At 34.1% G+C, this 17,339-nt stretch overlaps 2 protein-coding genes across 3 annotated transcripts in view; one reads left to right on the top strand and one right to left on the bottom strand.

Moving 5' to 3' along the window:
* The window catches only part of LOC133174128 (uncharacterized), a 33,521-nt gene extending 22,124 nt beyond the window's left edge, over positions 1 to 11,397 (bottom strand). The window contains exon 1 of the mRNA XM_061309174.1: positions 11,191 to 11,397. Within this exon, the coding sequence (XP_061165158.1) occupies positions 11,191 to 11,278 (88 nt within the window). The 5' untranslated portion in view covers positions 11,279 to 11,397. The remainder of the gene's footprint in view (positions 1 to 11,190) is intronic.
* A 2,542-nt stretch (positions 11,398 to 13,939) lies between these two features.
* LOC133174281 (uncharacterized) lies at positions 13,940 to 16,959 on the top strand. Of its 2 annotated transcripts, XM_061309368.1 has the most exons (4): positions 13,940 to 13,990; positions 14,834 to 15,228; positions 15,608 to 15,729; positions 16,522 to 16,959. In XM_061309368.1, exons 2-4 carry the CDS (start codon positions 15,158 to 15,160, stop codon positions 16,644 to 16,646), a joined length of 318 nt encoding a protein of 105 aa, XP_061165352.1. In that variant the 5' UTR covers positions 13,940 to 13,990; positions 14,834 to 15,157; the 3' UTR covers positions 16,647 to 16,959. The 2 variants fall into 2 exon arrangements, with proteins under 2 accessions (XP_061165352.1, XP_061165351.1); XM_061309367.1 differs by lacking the exon at positions 13,940 to 13,990 and having other exon boundaries at positions 14,818 to 15,228.
* The last annotated feature ends 380 nt before the right edge of the window (positions 16,960 to 17,339 follow it).

Raw genomic sequence — 17,339 nt, 5'->3', positions numbered from 1 at the left:
CTAAAACTTTCAGAACTGATAGTCAGTCATCATTTCATTTGAATTGCGAGGAAATCTTGTATCGTCGTTACTCCGGTCGTGACAGGAAGTTATGCAAAAAAGTGAATGGTTAATGGTTAGCACGTTGGATTTCACGCTGACAACCAGGGTTAAATCTCCAGAGTGTCTGAATTTCTTTTATCACCTTTTCAGCTTGGATTTACGTTTTTATTTTCAAAATCAGACGGAAGACCTCTCATTGCTCGCAATGAGTTTCTAGTTATTATTATTATTATTCTTTTTTTCTACTTTCTTCTCCGGTACTTTTTTGTCCGGGAGTGTTCTCATAGAACCTCTCATCCGATTGACATGAAACCTTTTTAGGGTTAATAGGCATGTTGTGTAGGTGTGCGGAACGAAGGTCATTTTGCGCGCACATGCATGCACGTGCACGCGCGTGCATTGAGTGAAATGACTGATATACTTGATAAAGCCGTAACTTTTATATTTCTTGATGAATTGCTTTGAAACTCAAAATATAAAGATATATTAGTAGTCTAGACAAGTTGACATGGTCAAATTAGCATGAACTCACGCGCATGCACGTGCGCTCTCCTCTGATTGGCTGATACAAAAATCTCAATAATTTCCTTGTTTTTTGACGAAATACTTTGAAATTTAAAATATAAGTATATATTATAAGGTGCTACAACATGTTACATAGGAAATCTCTTGAAACCACGCGCAGGCAGGTGTGCTGCAATCTGATTGGCTGAGACTTTAAATGTCTATAACTCATTTGGTTTTCAACAAAACATGATGGAATTTACGACATGGATATGCTCATAGGGCTCCTACATTATGATACTATCAAAATTGAATGCAAGGCCATGCATGCGCGTATGCTGAATTCTGATTGGCTAATACTTAAAGGGTTATATCTCTCTTGTTTTTCAATGAAATTCTTTAATATTTAACACAAATGTATGTATTGTGAGACACTATAAGAAAATTAATGTGAACAATGTAGAAGCAAGCACATGCGCTGAAATTTGATTGGCTAATACCCATATGGCTATATCGGAGTAGTTTTCCAATGAAATACCCTTATAAATAAAGTGTCCATCTATACTACAAAAGTATAGTCTAATTTATTGAAGCTTGTAGGGAATGGGGCATCATAAGGAATTGGGGAGCCGTTTGGGGAACATCTGTAATGGTTCCCGTTACAATTAGCACTAGTTTACTTTGATTTCTAGAGTAGCATTGAAGCATTTTTGTCTCAAACACTTCAAGACAACTTTCCCAGGCCACTTCCTGGGGTGCACACAGGATGTTTATAAACACATTGAATACACGTGGTTTTGAGGGTATTCCTGTTTGCGGATGGAAAAAATCAGAAAATGCCATGTAGGTACCCTATTTTTTGGTGTCAGATGATGTGACTGGTAACGTTCAACACTTCCTGCTAAATATTTTTTCATGAATTTGAATACCTGATTTTTAATGATTTTTTATTCTATATAGAATTACATAGTGAAAACAATTACCGGTGTGATACCTTGAATACAGCCTAGACAACAACAGAGGGTACCAAGGGACGATGCTTCCGGAACATACGTGAACCTATATATATATATATATATATATATACATATACATGTATATAAAAATATATATACACACACACATAGAAACATGTTTGACTCATGCTGGGACATTTCAGTAATTTTACCTTTTAATACTATATAGTATAAATTGTATTTAAATATGTTCCACCTCGTACCTAATGTGGTTGTCCCAGGAAGTGTATACAATATATAAATTAATTTGCATCTATAATTATGAATATATACAGTACAGTTTAATAATTTGGAAAGATTCCATTAATCACAATTCAGGTAAATAAATTTTGCCAATTGTAGTAACACATTTTTACTTTCATTGTTCATTAGCCAAACAAATTTATCAATTGGTTGTAGGTTAGAAAAATTGTAACATTCTTCATTTACAACTTTCAATAATTCTTGTCTGTCTACCTTGTTTTTCTCACAAAATAATAAAAAGTGCATTTCATCACCAATAGCATTTGAATTACAGTGTTGACAAATTCTTAGATGTGGTGGAATTTTCTTATATCTGCCTATTTCAATGATTAGTCGATGACATGAGATTCTAAATCTAGTAAAACTTTTTCGATAATCAACATTATTAATTAAAGACAAATAACCTTCCATTTGAAGTGAGTATTTAAATTTAACATATGTCCTGAGTTTTAAAACTGTGTGCTGTTCTCTTTCTGCACTCCAGGATTTTAAAAAAGCTGACTTAAGAAGAGTATGAATATCATTTTTGAAAGTTTTAGCTGATGTCTTTTTTAAACATAGGTTTTTTATCTTGGGAATCTTATCCATAATAAATCTTACACAACCAAACCAGGAAGGAGTATTTTGATAATGCAGGAGCTTGGATGTAGAATATGCATTAAAAATAATTTCATTATCTGAAGATTCTATATTTTCTAATCTATGCCAGTAGTTAAGCATGCTATTTAACAATTTAAAAATTAATGGTAGTCTTCCAAGTTCAGATAGCACAGCAAAATTAGCTGCTTTTCTAGTAACACCAAGTACACTTTTACAAAATTTAGTGTGCAGTTTTTCACATTTGGAGTCTTTCAAAATTGTTAAAAATTCCTTATCTTTCTTGAACTTGGTAGAATGTGGATTGAAAGCACCCCAAACCTCACTTCCATATGTCATAATTGGTACAATTGTATGGTCAAATAAATGAACTGCTATTTTTATACCTGGGTTTAGTTTTATGAACTCGTTATTCAATTTATAATATGCTTTTAGTGCTTTTTTATATAATTCATCTTGTGCTAAAGTAAAAGAACCAGATACTGAGAAAAGAAGACCAAGATATTTATAATTTTGAACTGAATCAAGAATTATGTCATTGAATAGGAAGTTTTCTTTTATGCTTTTACCAGCTTTATTGAAAATGAGTGTTTTAGTCTTAGCAGGATTAACTGTTAGACACCAGTCAGAGCAATATTTACTAAGTTTGTCAAGCCTATCTTGAAGACCCCTTGCAGAGGTTGACAGGAGAACAAGATCATCAGCATATAATAAACAATGTACAGGCTTGTTGTTTAGTATAATAGGATCTAAACATTGATCAAAGTATTTTGGAAGATCATTTATGAAAATTTTGAATAAATTTGGACTTAAATTATCCCCTTGTTTGACTCCTAAGGTTATAGGCATGAAATTAGTAATATGATTGTTACAGCACACAGCAGAGTTACTGGCTTGATATATTTTCTTAATTATATTGTAAAATAGGTTACCTACTCCTAAGTCTAACAATTTAAGCTTGAATCCAGCATGTATAACAGTATCAAAAGCTTTTTGAAAATCTACAAAACATGTATATTATAATCCTACCATCTTTAGATTTACAATATTTATCAATAATAGTTTTTAAAATAAACATGTGATCTGATGTTCTTGCAGATTTAGTAAATCCAAGTTGACAATCATCAATAATATTGTTGGAAGTCAAAAAGTTCTCCAGTCTTTTATTCATGATGCTGTTAAAGACTTTGCCAATTGCACTTGTTACTGTAATTCCTCGGTAATTATTAGGATCTAGTTTTGAACCCGATTTATGTATAGTAGTTATGTAACCTGATGCCCATGATGTTGGATAGATACTGTTAGAGAAACACAAGTTAAATAGTTTATGTAAAGCTGGAAGTAGTACATGTTGACCTGATTTAAGCATATTATTAGATATATTATCCAAACCTGGGGATTTGTTACAATTCAAATTTGACAATGCCTGAGAGATTTCAGCTTCAGAAATTTTGAGATCTAGCTCGTTAAAACATACATAGTCTTTTTCTCTGTTTGAGAGTTTATTTTCAATGAATTGCATTTTTTGTTTAAATTTATCTTGGATACAATTTAGATTTTTAAAGTGGGAGTACCAAGTTGAGGGGTCAATATCAGAATGACTGCTTTTATTAATGTCTTTATCTTCTTTAAGATCATTAATTAGTTTCCAATATTCTTTAGGATTGCTTTTGTGTAGATTTTCTATTTTAGTCAATATAGAATTTCTGTACTCTTTTCGTGTTTTTTTAATGGTTTTGGTATATATTCTGTGTAGTTTATAATAGTGATTTTTTACATCAGGGTCCTTGGGATACATTGAGTATATTTTCCCATAATTTACAAGATTTGACCGTAATTGTTTGAGATTGCTATCAAACCATTTTTTCCCTTTTGGTTTTTGTTTTTTGGGTTGCTTTTTTCTACCCAGGGCATAAGTTGATGCATCAATCAAAATATTAGAAAAATCCGAAGTTATTTTCTCAATGTCATCTTGTGATGTATGAATTTCATCACAGGATAAAAGTAAATTTGATATTTTTTTTTTAATATTGTCACTCATAAATGTGTTTAAAAATTTTTCTCTAGAATCATCAACCCAGTAAAAGTTAGGCAATAAAACATGTGTATCACCCCAGTCAGAGTTCCTTACAATTTGAAAATTAGCAGACAATGCCCAAGTTAATTTACAATGAGTGTCAGAGACTGTAGGTATAAATTCTGACACATGAAAGTACAATATATCATTAAGTAGATTTTCAGATACAATAGTGTAATCTACTGTACTAGTGCCATTTGGTGTAAAACAAGTAAATTTGCCAAACATATCACCAAAAATTCTACCATTTAACAAACGTAATTGATTTCCAATACATGTGTCAATTAAGTCTTTACCTCTTTTATCAACTACAGAATCTTGACATAGTCTATTAGTAAGATGCTTGTCTATTGAATAGTCATCAGACAATGGTATAAAGTTGTTATCATCATTAAGAATGAAATCAGACATAGATCCAACTCTGGCATTAAAATCACCACACAGAATAATATTTCCAAGATTTTTATATCTAACAATGTCCTTTTCTAAACAATCAAGGATATCATAGTCCAGTTTTTGGATGTATCCAGATACAGTTGGTGGTACATAAACCAAGCATACATATAAGTCACTTGTTAAATTAAAAAAAGTTTTATCTAGTTTTATCCATTGATAGTCATTACATGTATTTGGTAGAATTTTAATAAAATTCTTCAGACATTTTCGAACTAGAATTCCTAGTCCACCAAAGTATCTGTTATTGTAATTGAGAAAAAAAAACTCAGCCAGATAAGAGCTTGATCAGAGATCCTCTAACAGAAATGATTGAGACAGCTAGCCTTCCTACACTGAACTCATTAATTATTCTTTAACTGGATGCATGTCCACTCATTACTCCCAAGGGATGAATGGGTCTGCACTATCTGCTTTGTAGTGCATTTAAAATGAATATTTATGTCATTCTGAAATTGAATTTGAATACAAAGATTTTTTTTTTCAATTTGTTACAAAGATTTATAAAAAGAAAAAAAATTTTTAATCTTGATGCAACATTTTTAAAGAGGTTTCTGCTAGACTCTTAGATTTGTAGGGACTATCTACCATAATTAATTTTTTTTAAAATACTTTCTTTTGTTTTCTTTAGATTCAATGTCAGACTGGTTTTAAGCTGCAATTCATATGGACAACGGGCATGCTAATTCCAATATCACCCCCCCCCCCCCCCCCAAGTATAATTAGTTTTAATTCATTAGTTTATTATACAATATCAAACTAGTTTATTATACAATATCAAATTAGTTCTAATTACTTTTCACCAAATTCATTTTAAAAGTTAGGCTAGCCCACAAAAACTATCTAATCCAATATGGCTGATTCCTCTGCCCAATTCCCAAGAGACATAGATAACACCTGCTTGATCAGAGATGCTCTACCAGTTAGCTCCTCACACTAAACTCATTAATTTCTCTCTAATTTGACAAGCAATTTTCTGTTATCAAAATTCTCCTTGACCAGTGCTTGATAATTACACCCATGGGAGAGGTGGAATTTCTCTTGTAACATTATATAGATTGCTGTAAAGTATATAATGAAAAAAATAAGTATTTTCTTGATTTTAACATTTTTTGATAAGGATACTGCAACACTTTTACATTTTTTGGGATTGTGTAATTTAATAGTAAAAAGATAGTTTTTTAAAAAAAAATTCACTTAAATTAAAGGTCACAGTGACCTTGAAATAGGTTGCGATACACCTTCTACCTAAGATGCATAAACTGGCCAAGTTTGATGATTCTAAGTCTAATAGTTTTCTAGTTATCAGCCGGACAGGATTTTTCCATATTTGGCCATAACATCTTAATTAAAGGTCAGAACGACCTACTTTTAGTGCGCGACACACCTTCTACCCAAGAAGTATCAGCCTAATAGTATTAAAGTTATGAGCCGGACACGAGAAAAGCTAACAGACAGACAGACGGACATGAACGCCATAACATAATACGTCCCGTCTAAAGACGGGCGTATAACAACAGTACTTTGCACCCGAGAGAAAAAAAAACTCAGCCATTTGGCATTTGTGTTGCCTAAGGTCAAAATTACATGAACAGTTCAGCGTACATGTTATGAGTCATAAAAGTTATGAAAATGTTCTGAAAATTAAATATATGGCAAAAGTTTTAGTCTAAAGCTCTCTGCTCACAATGTTTCCAGAACCCTACAGTAGAATATTTGCAATATATCTAACTGACCTACATGTACTGATGAAAATATCTATAGTTAGTATCGATATATCAAATAGGCCTAGTTATTCAATGTTATATACACATATATGCATATAGATCTATACACATTAAAAATGAAAATATAATAAACATAAAATTTCAATGGAAATGAATAGCAACTTTGTCACATTTTTCATATAAACATGTAGTACACAGTTCCATCATAGCAGTATTCAAATGTTATTATATCAAATGTATCATTAACCCTGGCATTAACACTGTACATAATACGGTGACTATATTTCTGTGTCGCCCGCTGACTTTTTTCTTAAATGAATCTCACTTTTCTTTCAAACTGTTAAAAAAATGATTACATAAAAAAACAAGAGGCCCATGGGCCTTGAATCGCTCTTCTGATAAACTGTACAACCTATCACTTCTATTTGAAGCCTCGAAGTATCCTGTATATTTACATAAACCCTTGAAATTCCAATTCACACTCTGAGAACCCAAGATGATTCTAAGCCAATTAGTACCTGAGAGTTGGTCATGGTGACCTACTTATCACTTGTCATTCTCTGAGGACCCATCAAGTTTGATGATTCTAAGCCAATTAATACCTAAAATATTTTTTAAAATTATAATCATAAAATTTTATAAGTAGGTCAAAGTGACCTACTTTTCAATTGTTTTACTCCAAGGACCCAAGATGCATCAACTGACAAAGTTTGATGATTCTAAGCCAATTAGTACCTGTAATATTTAATTAAAGCCATAAATTTTCAAAAGTAGGTCACCGTGACCTACTTTTCAGTTGCTGTACTCCAAGGACCAAAGATACATCGACTGACAAAGTTTGATGATTCTAGCCAATAAGTACCCAAAATATTTAATTACAGCCATAAATTTTCAAAAGTAGGTCACAGTGACCTACTTTTCAGTCAACCTACTCCGAGGACCAAAGATGCATCAACTGACAAATTTTGACGATTCTAAGCCAAATAATTCCTGAAAATATTAAATACAGCCATAAAATTTCAAAAGTAGGTCACCGTGACCTACTTTTCAGTTGTTGTACTCCGAGGACCCAAAACGCATCAACTGACAAAGTTTAATGATTCTAAGCCAATTAGTACCTGAAATATTTAATTATAGTCATATAAATTGAAAAGTAGGTCACGGTGACCTACTTTTCAGTTGACCTTTTTTGAGGACCCAAGATGCATCAACTTACGAAGTTTGATGATCATAGGACTTAAAATGTCCAAATTATGCCTCTAAAACGCTTTGAAATCGAATGCCTGCAAAGTTCAAAAAGTAGGTCACCGTGACCTACTTTTCAGTTGTTGTACTCCGAGGACCCATGACGCATAAACTGACAAAGTTTTATGATTCTAAGCCAATTAGTACCCGAAAATATTTTATTAAAGCCATAAATTTTCAGAAAGTAGGTCACGGTGACCTACTTTTTAGTCTACCTACTCCGAAGACCCATGACGCATCAACTGACAAAGTTTGATGATTCTAAGCCAATTAGTACCCGAAATATTTAATTAAAGCCATAAATTTTCAAAAGTAGGTCACGGTGACCTACTTTTTAGTCGATCTACTCTGAAGACCCAAGATGCATCAACTGACAAAGTTTGATGATTCTAAGCCAATTAGTACCCGAGATATTTAATTTACGCCATAAATTTTCAAAAGTAGGTCACTGTGACCTACTTTTTAGTCGACCTACTCCGAAGACCCAAGATGCATCAACTGACAAAGTTTGATGATTCTAAGCCAATTAGTACCTGAAATATTTAATTATAGTCATATAAATTGAAAAGTAGGTCACGGTGACCTACTTTTCAGTTGACCTTTTTTGAGGACCCAAGATGCATCAACTTACGAAGTTTTATGATCATAGGACTTAAAATGTCCAAATTATGCCTCTAAAACGCTTTGAAATCGAATGCCTGCAAAGTTCAAAAAGTAGGTCACTGTGACCTACTTTTTAATAAATATGTTTTATGGCCCCAAGAGGCATCATCTTACAAGATTTAATGATTCTAAGCCTCCCCGTATTCGAATTAATGACCTTAATTGTTTTAAAAAAGATAAGCCATAAAATTCAAAAAGTAGGTCAAGGTGACCTACTTTTTAAATGACGTACTTTGACGACCCAAGATGCATCAACTGACAAAGTTTGATGATCATAGGCCTTAAATTGTTCAAAATATGCCTCTAAATCATTATGAAAAAGAATGGCCGCAAAATTTGAAAAGTAGGTCACTGTGACCTACTTTTGAGTCAACATGATATGAGGTCCTTAGATTCACCAACTGACAATATTTGATGATCCTAGTCCTTATAGTAAGCAAAATATCAACATTTTAATAAAATGTAATTTTTGGTCAACTTTGAAGTGACCTTGAGACCACGCCCTTTGCCCCAGGGTAAATCCCCGTGCAAATTTTAATCTACAACATATCCTCATCCTTTTGTGTAAGTTTGGTGATAATCTGCCCAGTGGTTCTTGAGAAGAAGATTTTTTAGTAACCAGTACTTTTGTTTCTATTTTCCTAATTATCTCCCCTTGTTAAAGGGTCACAACCCCAGTTTTAGTATAAAAGGGAGCCCTTGGGCCAAGGATACCCTGTGACAAATTTGACAATAATTGGCCAAGGGGTTCTTGAGTTATGGCCCATATTCTAAAAAGTTTACGCACACCGCACAAATGGCCATAGCATTAGCTCTTTGAGCCTTTGGCTCAGAAGAGCTAAAAAAACACGATGATACGCTGTGTGCACTCCATTATATCACCTTTATAAATAAATTCAATTCAATTCAATTTATTGATTCACCAAACATGTTGGCATACAACCATGTTACAAACAAAATGAAAAATACAGTGTGTTTTCAGATTACTAAAACATATACTAAAGTACATACATACATGCAAGTGTACAAATCAGTGAAGTCAACTACTTTTACAACTTGAAGTTATACATAATCATTATGAAAATAGTATAAACAGTATAATATGGACAGAGATAAACTAATTAATGCATTAAATATATATTATTGTGCTCTATTTTTAGAACGCAATTCAAAACATTCATGTAAAAATTCGCACAGCCTTCTAGAATGAACTGCATTGTCAGGATTACAAAGTACTTTACAATGATTTTCCTTCAACATGTTATCATTTAAATTATAGATGTTCAAAGGGTAATACTTTTTTCGCAAATCTTTATATCTAGGACAGTCATATATGAAATGTATTTCATTTTCTACAACATTTTTACAATAGTGACAAAAACGAGATTCTTTTGGGATACAAGGCTTTGAATATCTGCCAATTTCAATTTCTAAAGGGTGTGCAGAAATTCTCAGTTTTGTTAATTTAGAATGTACAGATTTATTAATTGGAAATTTCAAGTAGTCTTGTAATTCATAGTTCTTTCTAATTTGACTGTAAAATAATAATTTACCACATTTGGTGAATTCAATGTTCTGAAGTTGCAAATTAACATTTTTTATGTAGAAATTCTTCAAGTAGCTGCTAAATGTGCTATCAGTGATATCTAATGATGGAAGTTTAAGTTTCTTTTTTAATTTATCAATCTGACTCTGCCAATTATCCTTTACATCATTATTATACAGAATGTCATCTTCTAAGAAAGCAGCAAAAAGAATTTGATTTCTAATTCCATTTTTATTATTATGGTTTTTTAGTCTCTTATAATATTTAAACATAGAGATGAAAGCTTTGCAACAAATAGGAAGTGTTCCTAGCTCATATTTAATGGCTAAATTTGAAGCTTTTCTCTGTACACCCAAGATGTCTTTAAATATTAAATGCTGTATCTTTTCAAAAGGTAGTTGATCACAATTGTTTATATTAATATTAAAGTCTGAAATCCATATCTCAGAACCATACAAAATGATAGGTTCAATAAGAGAAGAATATAGTTTTAAAAGAGTTTTTACAGATAAGCTGTTATGAAATGGTAAAGAGTGTTTCATTGCATAAAAAGCTTTTCTTGCACGGTCAGCTAGGTGTTCAGCTGCATACTTAAATTTACCATTATAAGTAAAAATAATTCCCAGATATTTATATTCATGTTCAAGATGAACTATTGAATGATTATAATAAAAACAATGTTGAGCTGTGTCAGGTTTCTTATTTGAGAAAATCATTGCTTTAGTTTTATCAAGGTTAACAGTCAATTTTGATTTTATGCAATATTCTGAGAGACAGTCTATTGAGTTTTGGAGACCTTCTTTAGTAGTAGAGAGGAGAATTAAGTCATCTGCAAAGAATAAATGTCCGACATCAATATTCTGTAATTCAGGAGGGTTTGTGTTATAATTAACTAACTGCGAGTAGAAGTCATCAATAAATATATTAAGAAGTGTTGGGGAAAGATTATCTCCTTGTTTAACCCCGCGTGTAGCTATAAAATGTTCACTATAGCAAGATTCATCTTTACAGCAATATTTAGTGTTTGAGTACATATTATAAATAGCACATCTTCATAATAAATGCGACTTATCGTACCTGGTTTTGTGTTGTCTTTATCTGGTAAACCTAGACTCGTCCAAGTCATCAGCATTAAGATCGAAAGACGTAAAATAAAGACATCCATAATTTTGTCGTTTCTTACATTATTGTGGCTCTTTATAATGTTAACAAGCAGTATGTGTCAAAATTGGACGGAACAGGTAAGCCGATTTTTCAGTTTCACTGCTCCAGGTAAAATTTCCTGATTAGCTCATCGTTTCTTGATTTCTTACAAAAGAGAGTTCCGTAAAAAGGGGAATAACCCCAATAAACAAATGTGCTTACATACACCTTTTAGAACAATCTCTATCCAGAGTTATCGTTCCCGCTACGCTACACTTACACGAGGCGTTTACACGTGTTGTAGCGAAGCGTAATACGCCCTCTGGTGAGAGATTGCTTTTAGAATAGTAATTAACATTAGTGGCACTCATTTCATGCTTGTATGTTATTTTGTTGTATCACTTGCATTCATATACCCAGTTGGGGTCTTTGTCTTAAATAAAAACTTGAAACTTGAAACTTTAGAATGTGCTTTTTTAAAAGAGAACCAAAAAAATTTAACCTTGTCCCAAATATAATGGACAAAAAAGATTAGGGATCATGATTTTGAATTGTTTTCCCAAAACAATTATAATATATTTTTTACGTTATAGTTCAACCATACTTTCTGTTATTGATAAGAAAATGCTACCTGTAGGGTCGTGCAATTCATACCCAATTCATGCTTTACTGAATGCTGACACAGGGTGAAAAACAAAGTGATTCAGGGTATACACAAAGTTAACGAAATTGTTTATTTGAATACGTGTTTGAAGTTGTGGATATTTTTTGATGACCCTGTGACATTTCAAGCCATGTGACGTCACTTAACCGGCTTTAAGGCAGCCCAAGCTATAGGGAAGAGTCCCAAGCTAGCTGGAAGAGTCTATTACTTAACCAGTCAGGCAGTTCGGAAAAACAAATTCCGGTATGACTCTAGATTATGTAATTGGAGAGGGAAGGCCTAACCCGATTGAATTGAATGACCTAATAGTTTATGTGTTTTTCATACAGATATTATAAAATCCTTTTAGTCTAGGTATCATTAAGTAAGGCAATTATTTGAACTTAGGTAAGGAAACTGCTTATATAATTTTAAAAAAGCACAAATATAAATTAATGGAATGAAATTAAGAATATTAAAGAATGGATTAAAATAGCTAAAAAAAAAAAAAAAAACCCCTGTCCGCATCCACCAATCAACAAAGGAATCTAAAAATTAAAAAAAAATAACAATAACCCCAATCTCACCCCCGAAAACTAAACTAAGGCAGTTTAGAACTTGCTTATCAATTTCAAGCAGATATATAAGGACTTGAGTCCATTTGTTTCTCCATTTGTTTCTTTCTGGCATGTTGTGTCATCTTTGAAAAAAAAAAAACGAGGGGAGGAGAGGAAGAAAACAAATGCAACTTGCTTAAAATAACTTTGACAAACCAACAAAAGAAAAAAAGAAGGGGGGGGGGGCTAACTCGAAAATCTTTTGTTGTGTGGACGTATGTGTGTGTGTGTGTGTGTGTGGGGGGGGGGGGGGTTAAGGTTAAGACTTCTTTCACAGCAAAATAATGTTTATACTTATTCATACACATTTGCCTAGTTTGCCTATACTGCCAAATAAAAGTGGTGGGGTAGGCAGCTTTTCAACGAACATTTTAAACAGTAAAAGGATGTGTCCCCTCCCCGCCCCGTGATACTACGACCCTGTACATGTATTTATTAAGGAAACGGAACAAAAATACTAGTACATCTGATTTACACATGAAATAAACATAAAATATAAGTGAAAGTAACGGTTAAGCAGAACATAAACCGTCAGTTTCATAGCTAACCCAGGTTGGTTAAATCCTTATCCAGTCTGGAAGGAATAAAAACCGTTTGCTAAGAACATAATCCGCTCAGGTAGAAACATTATCAAGTAACTTTTAAAACCTAAAACTGAACCTAAAACATTCAGTTTGAAACCTTACCAGGTCGGGCAGAAATTATGAATAAGACAAATTAGAAACCTAATCCATGCACTCATGCAGGAACTGCAAATAGTCAGTCAGGCAGAAACATGAACAAGTCAGTGAAGAACCTAACCCAGTGAGGCAGATTCTTAAACAGTCAGTTAAGAACCTAGGCAGGAACATAGAACTGTCAGTTTAGAACCTAACCCAGTCAGGCAGAAACCAAACCCACTCGGGCAGAGTCATACAACAGTCAGTTTAGAAACTAACCACTCAGGCAGAAACCTTACCCACTCAGGCTGAGTGATAAAAACAGTCAGTTTAGAACCTAACCACTCAGGCAGAATCATAAAGCAGTCAGTTTAGAACCTAACCCAGTCAGGCAGAAACCTAACCCAGTCAGGCAGAATCATAAAACAGTCAGTTTAGAACCTAACCCCTCAGGCAGAAACCTTATCCACTCAGGCAGAGTCATAAAACAGTCAGTTTAGAACCTAACCACTCAGGCAGAAACCTTACCCACTCAGGCAGAGTCATAAAACAATCAGTTTAGAAGCTAACCACTCAGGTAGAAACCTTACCCACTCAGGCAGAGTCATAAAACAGTCAGTTTAGAACCTAACCACTCAGGCAGAAACCTTACCCACTCAGGCAGAGTCATAAAACAGTCAGTTTAGAACCTAACCACTCAGGCAGAATCATAAAACAGTCAGTTTAGAACCTAACCACTCAGGCCGTTTATTGACACAGGCCCTGAGAATCCTTGCATTGGCCCTGGAGTATGGAATTTTGAAGTTTCCATCAAGGTAAGCACTTTTAGTAAGCCAATTTTTCTTACCACCCTTGCATACTAAAGAGTGTTTCTTGCATAAGGCATGTTCACCCATGTAGCAGCAAATTATAGCATCACTCACATAGGAGAGTTGCTTCTTAATTTTGCTTGCATGACCTGTGCATTTTATTTGTGCCTGATTTATTTCACCAGTGCATCTATCTGTAAAATCTATAGCAAAGTTATGTAGCAGTTTGTTTCTTTCAGCTTTTGAATTTTTGGGCATAATTTTCTGTAAAGATTCATCTTTTTTGATGGCCTTTCTGACATTTTCAGCAAGATGCCGAGTGTCGATAAAATGTCGTGGTTCGTCTTGTAGTTTGCCCTCGGCATACAAAGACTCTGCGGCCTTGAATATTGTACTGTCAGGGTCTGACGTAATGTCCTTGACATTCAAATCATTCTCGAGAAGGTCTTCTATGCCCTCTTTGGCCCAGGTGAATTCGTCACCAATGTTTTTAGCCATGGGTATATTTGCCCCACATGTCTGCTCAGTGCACACATGGCTTGGATTGTTCTTGAGGTGCTGTTGCTCGGGACATATTTTGTTTTTGGTCACCAAAGATATTATTTCGTGACCACTGGTCACATCCTCTGCAATTGAGAAGACTATCTGAGTAGCAGGCTGGAAGGGGGTTTCCCCCACCCCGGAGTAGAGGGAGTTGTTGTACATCCCATCGCACTGAATTCCTATGTTGTTTGGGTTTGGGGCCCCCCGCAATTTATTAATGTTAACTAATTTCTTACATCTTTTTTTCATATCAGACTTATTTAGGGAAACAACTTTTTGCATGACGGCGTTACTGGTTTTTTGTAGTGAAGACTCGGCTGGAGGTGGAGTGTTGGTGGCCATCAGAATTTTGCGTAGAGATGAACTGCCAATGGGAGTTTGACTTAGACCTACTTGTAGGCCATAATTTATTGTTGCTGCCTTCCTTCCCCTGGAATTGGACTGTACTTCCACATAGAGGCTGTGCATTTTGGAAATGTACGGGCACCTGCTGCATTTCAGCCGTAGCCGAGTACCCAGGCCACGCCTCTCCTCAGAGTCCATGTCCCAGGTCAGGTTGCCATCACAGTCTGGGTTGGTCCGCCCGTGTTCTTTGAAGGCTGTATTGAACATCCCACATGTCTTTTGAAGATGAAGCAGTCTGTGGGAGTCATTATCACACCTGCTGAAACCAGTTTTGTACCTGATCACTTTCTATCCAGGTAAGTTCATTTTCAGAAATTAGAGTTACTCCCCTTAGACTATACTTGTTTTCAGAATTGAGACAAGAGGCTCATCACAATCTATAGAAACTGGTTTTGTAAGATTTTTCCTCATATAATTGATCAATTTTAAGAATGTTACTATAATTTAGAAAATTAATTAATTGTGAATTAATTAAACTGATTAATTTGACAGGATCTTAGGTATACCCCTTATTTCAGGCAAATTGGCCATATATGGGCCTATTCTAAGAATTAGAAAAATTATTTATTACTTAAAAAGGTTTAATATCATAATTTAAGAAATATTAAAGAACTGTGGTCATTACCCCAAGGATTCGGCTTGCTTCAAAGCCTCAGAATTTTCTCTCTTTTCCAGGGGCCTGGGTCGTAGCAACCGGTGGCACCCAGGGCGCAGCATCATTTCCTGCTCCTCACACACAGAGGGTGGATGCCTCACCATTTCCAGGGTTTCCCGGTCTACTCTTGTGAATGGTGCAGGTGAGTTCTCTTCTTTTTTAAGCAATTTTCCCTTGTTGTGAGGCACAGATTTAGGTTTAAAACAATAATTATTCCCTTTTTTGAATTTTCCCATCTTTCAAAGCTGACATAGAATTTTACTAGGGGTACTCTGTCTGAAGTGAAATTCACTTGTGATGTGCTTTTTCCATTGCTCTATCAGCATCATGTCAAGTTAAGGTGTTATCGTGCAATAATTTATTATCATGATATGAATTAGCTAGTAACCCTCACTGCAAAATGTAGATGTATTGAAGGGGGTAATGACAGTTTTACTGCTACAGAGAAACAACACTACTAGATCAAATTACTTCTCATCTCTTTTGATAACCTTCTCTTAATTGGCTGTCAGCTGCTTAGTGATTTCATTTTGAATTGTAAAATTAAACACATGTTAAAAACATTTTTTTCTGAATAAATTGAGATTTTTTGGCTATTTTTTTTAAAACCGGGTACAATATACCCTGAATGTAAAAATTACATGTAATCCCTCAAATCCTCTTGGAAACATAAGAAATAACACTGTTAGTCAGTTAAATACATACTTTATTTCAATAAGCACTGTAAAAAGTCAGTATGAAGTTGACTTTCAACACAGCTTCATATCACAGTTGCATTCATCCAGTGTAGGGGGGTTACATTAAATAGATAGTCATAATTTACATGTCTTTACATGTAATTTCTTAATGTTACATATTTTACATGTACTATATACATGCTATCTAAAAATGTCAAATTGGCCACTTTTTCACTTTGTTATCCATTTGGTTATAGGAAAAACACCAGAATTGCCTAGGTACAGGAGGCCGCCATCTTGGACACCCAAAGTTGTGCGGAGAAGAAAAGCTGACAGGAGTCCTGATTGGTCATTAACAGAAAATCTTTGTGGTGGAATTTGACAGTGAAATATAAGTGATAAAAATTATATGTGACATAACAGAATGTGTAAAAAGATATAGGACTTATAAAGGAAGACTTGAGATGAGGGGTGATATTTTGCTGGAGACTTTCATTCAGTGCGGATCTATACCAGTTGTAAACAGGCCAAAATTCAAAGGAAAAGTGCCGCGGCACAGTATATTTTTCGTGGTGGAATTTTGAAGAAGAGGTGTTGAACTTTGCTGCACAGTGACTGATTTTTAGAAAATTGAATATATAAATAAGTGACAGTGATTGGAATTTGTATGGAAGTCTATGGGAAAACATTTGGTGGTGTTTGTCCTATTTTAGAACAATCTCTATCCAGAGTTATCGTTCCCGCTACGCTACACTTACACGAAGCGTTTACACGTGTTGTAGCGAAGCGTAATATGCCCTCTGGTGAGAGATTGCTTTTAGAATAGTAATTAACATTAGTGGCACTCATTTCATGCTTGTATGTTATTTTGTTGTATCACTTGCATTCATATACCCAGTTGGGGTCTTTGTCTTAAATAAAAACTTGAAACTTGAAACTTTAGAATGTGCTTTTTTAAAAGAGAACCAAAAAAATTTAACCTTGTCCCAAATATAATGGACAAAAAAGATTAGGGATCATGATTTTGAATTGTTTTCCCAAAACAATTATAATATATTTTTTACGTTATAGTTCA

Source organism: Saccostrea echinata, unplaced genomic scaffold (genome assembly GCF_033153115.1).
Source record: "Saccostrea echinata isolate AGI-Se365-2 ecotype Australia unplaced genomic scaffold, CSIRO_AGI_Sech_v1 ptg000057l, whole genome shotgun sequence".
Taxonomy (NCBI): Eukaryota; Metazoa; Mollusca; class Bivalvia; order Ostreida; family Ostreidae; genus Saccostrea; species Saccostrea echinata.
Note: the sequence above shows the minus strand (reverse complement) of the source record. Positions and strands in the feature narration are given on the sequence as shown.

Excerpts from the sequence above, each read along its gene's own strand:
- LOC133174281 (XM_061309368.1), top strand. The coding sequence starts at position 15,158 with ATGAAGCAGTCTGTGGGAGTCATTATCACACCTGCTGAAACCAGTTTT. Across the intron at positions 15,229-15,607 it reads CCTGATCACTTTCTATCCAG|GGGCCTGGGTCGTAGCAACC; the intron begins GTAAGTTCATTT and ends TCTCTTTTCCAG. Across the intron at positions 15,730-16,521 it reads TACTCTTGTGAATGGTGCAG|GAAAAACACCAGAATTGCCT; the intron begins GTGAGTTCTCTT and ends ATTTGGTTATAG.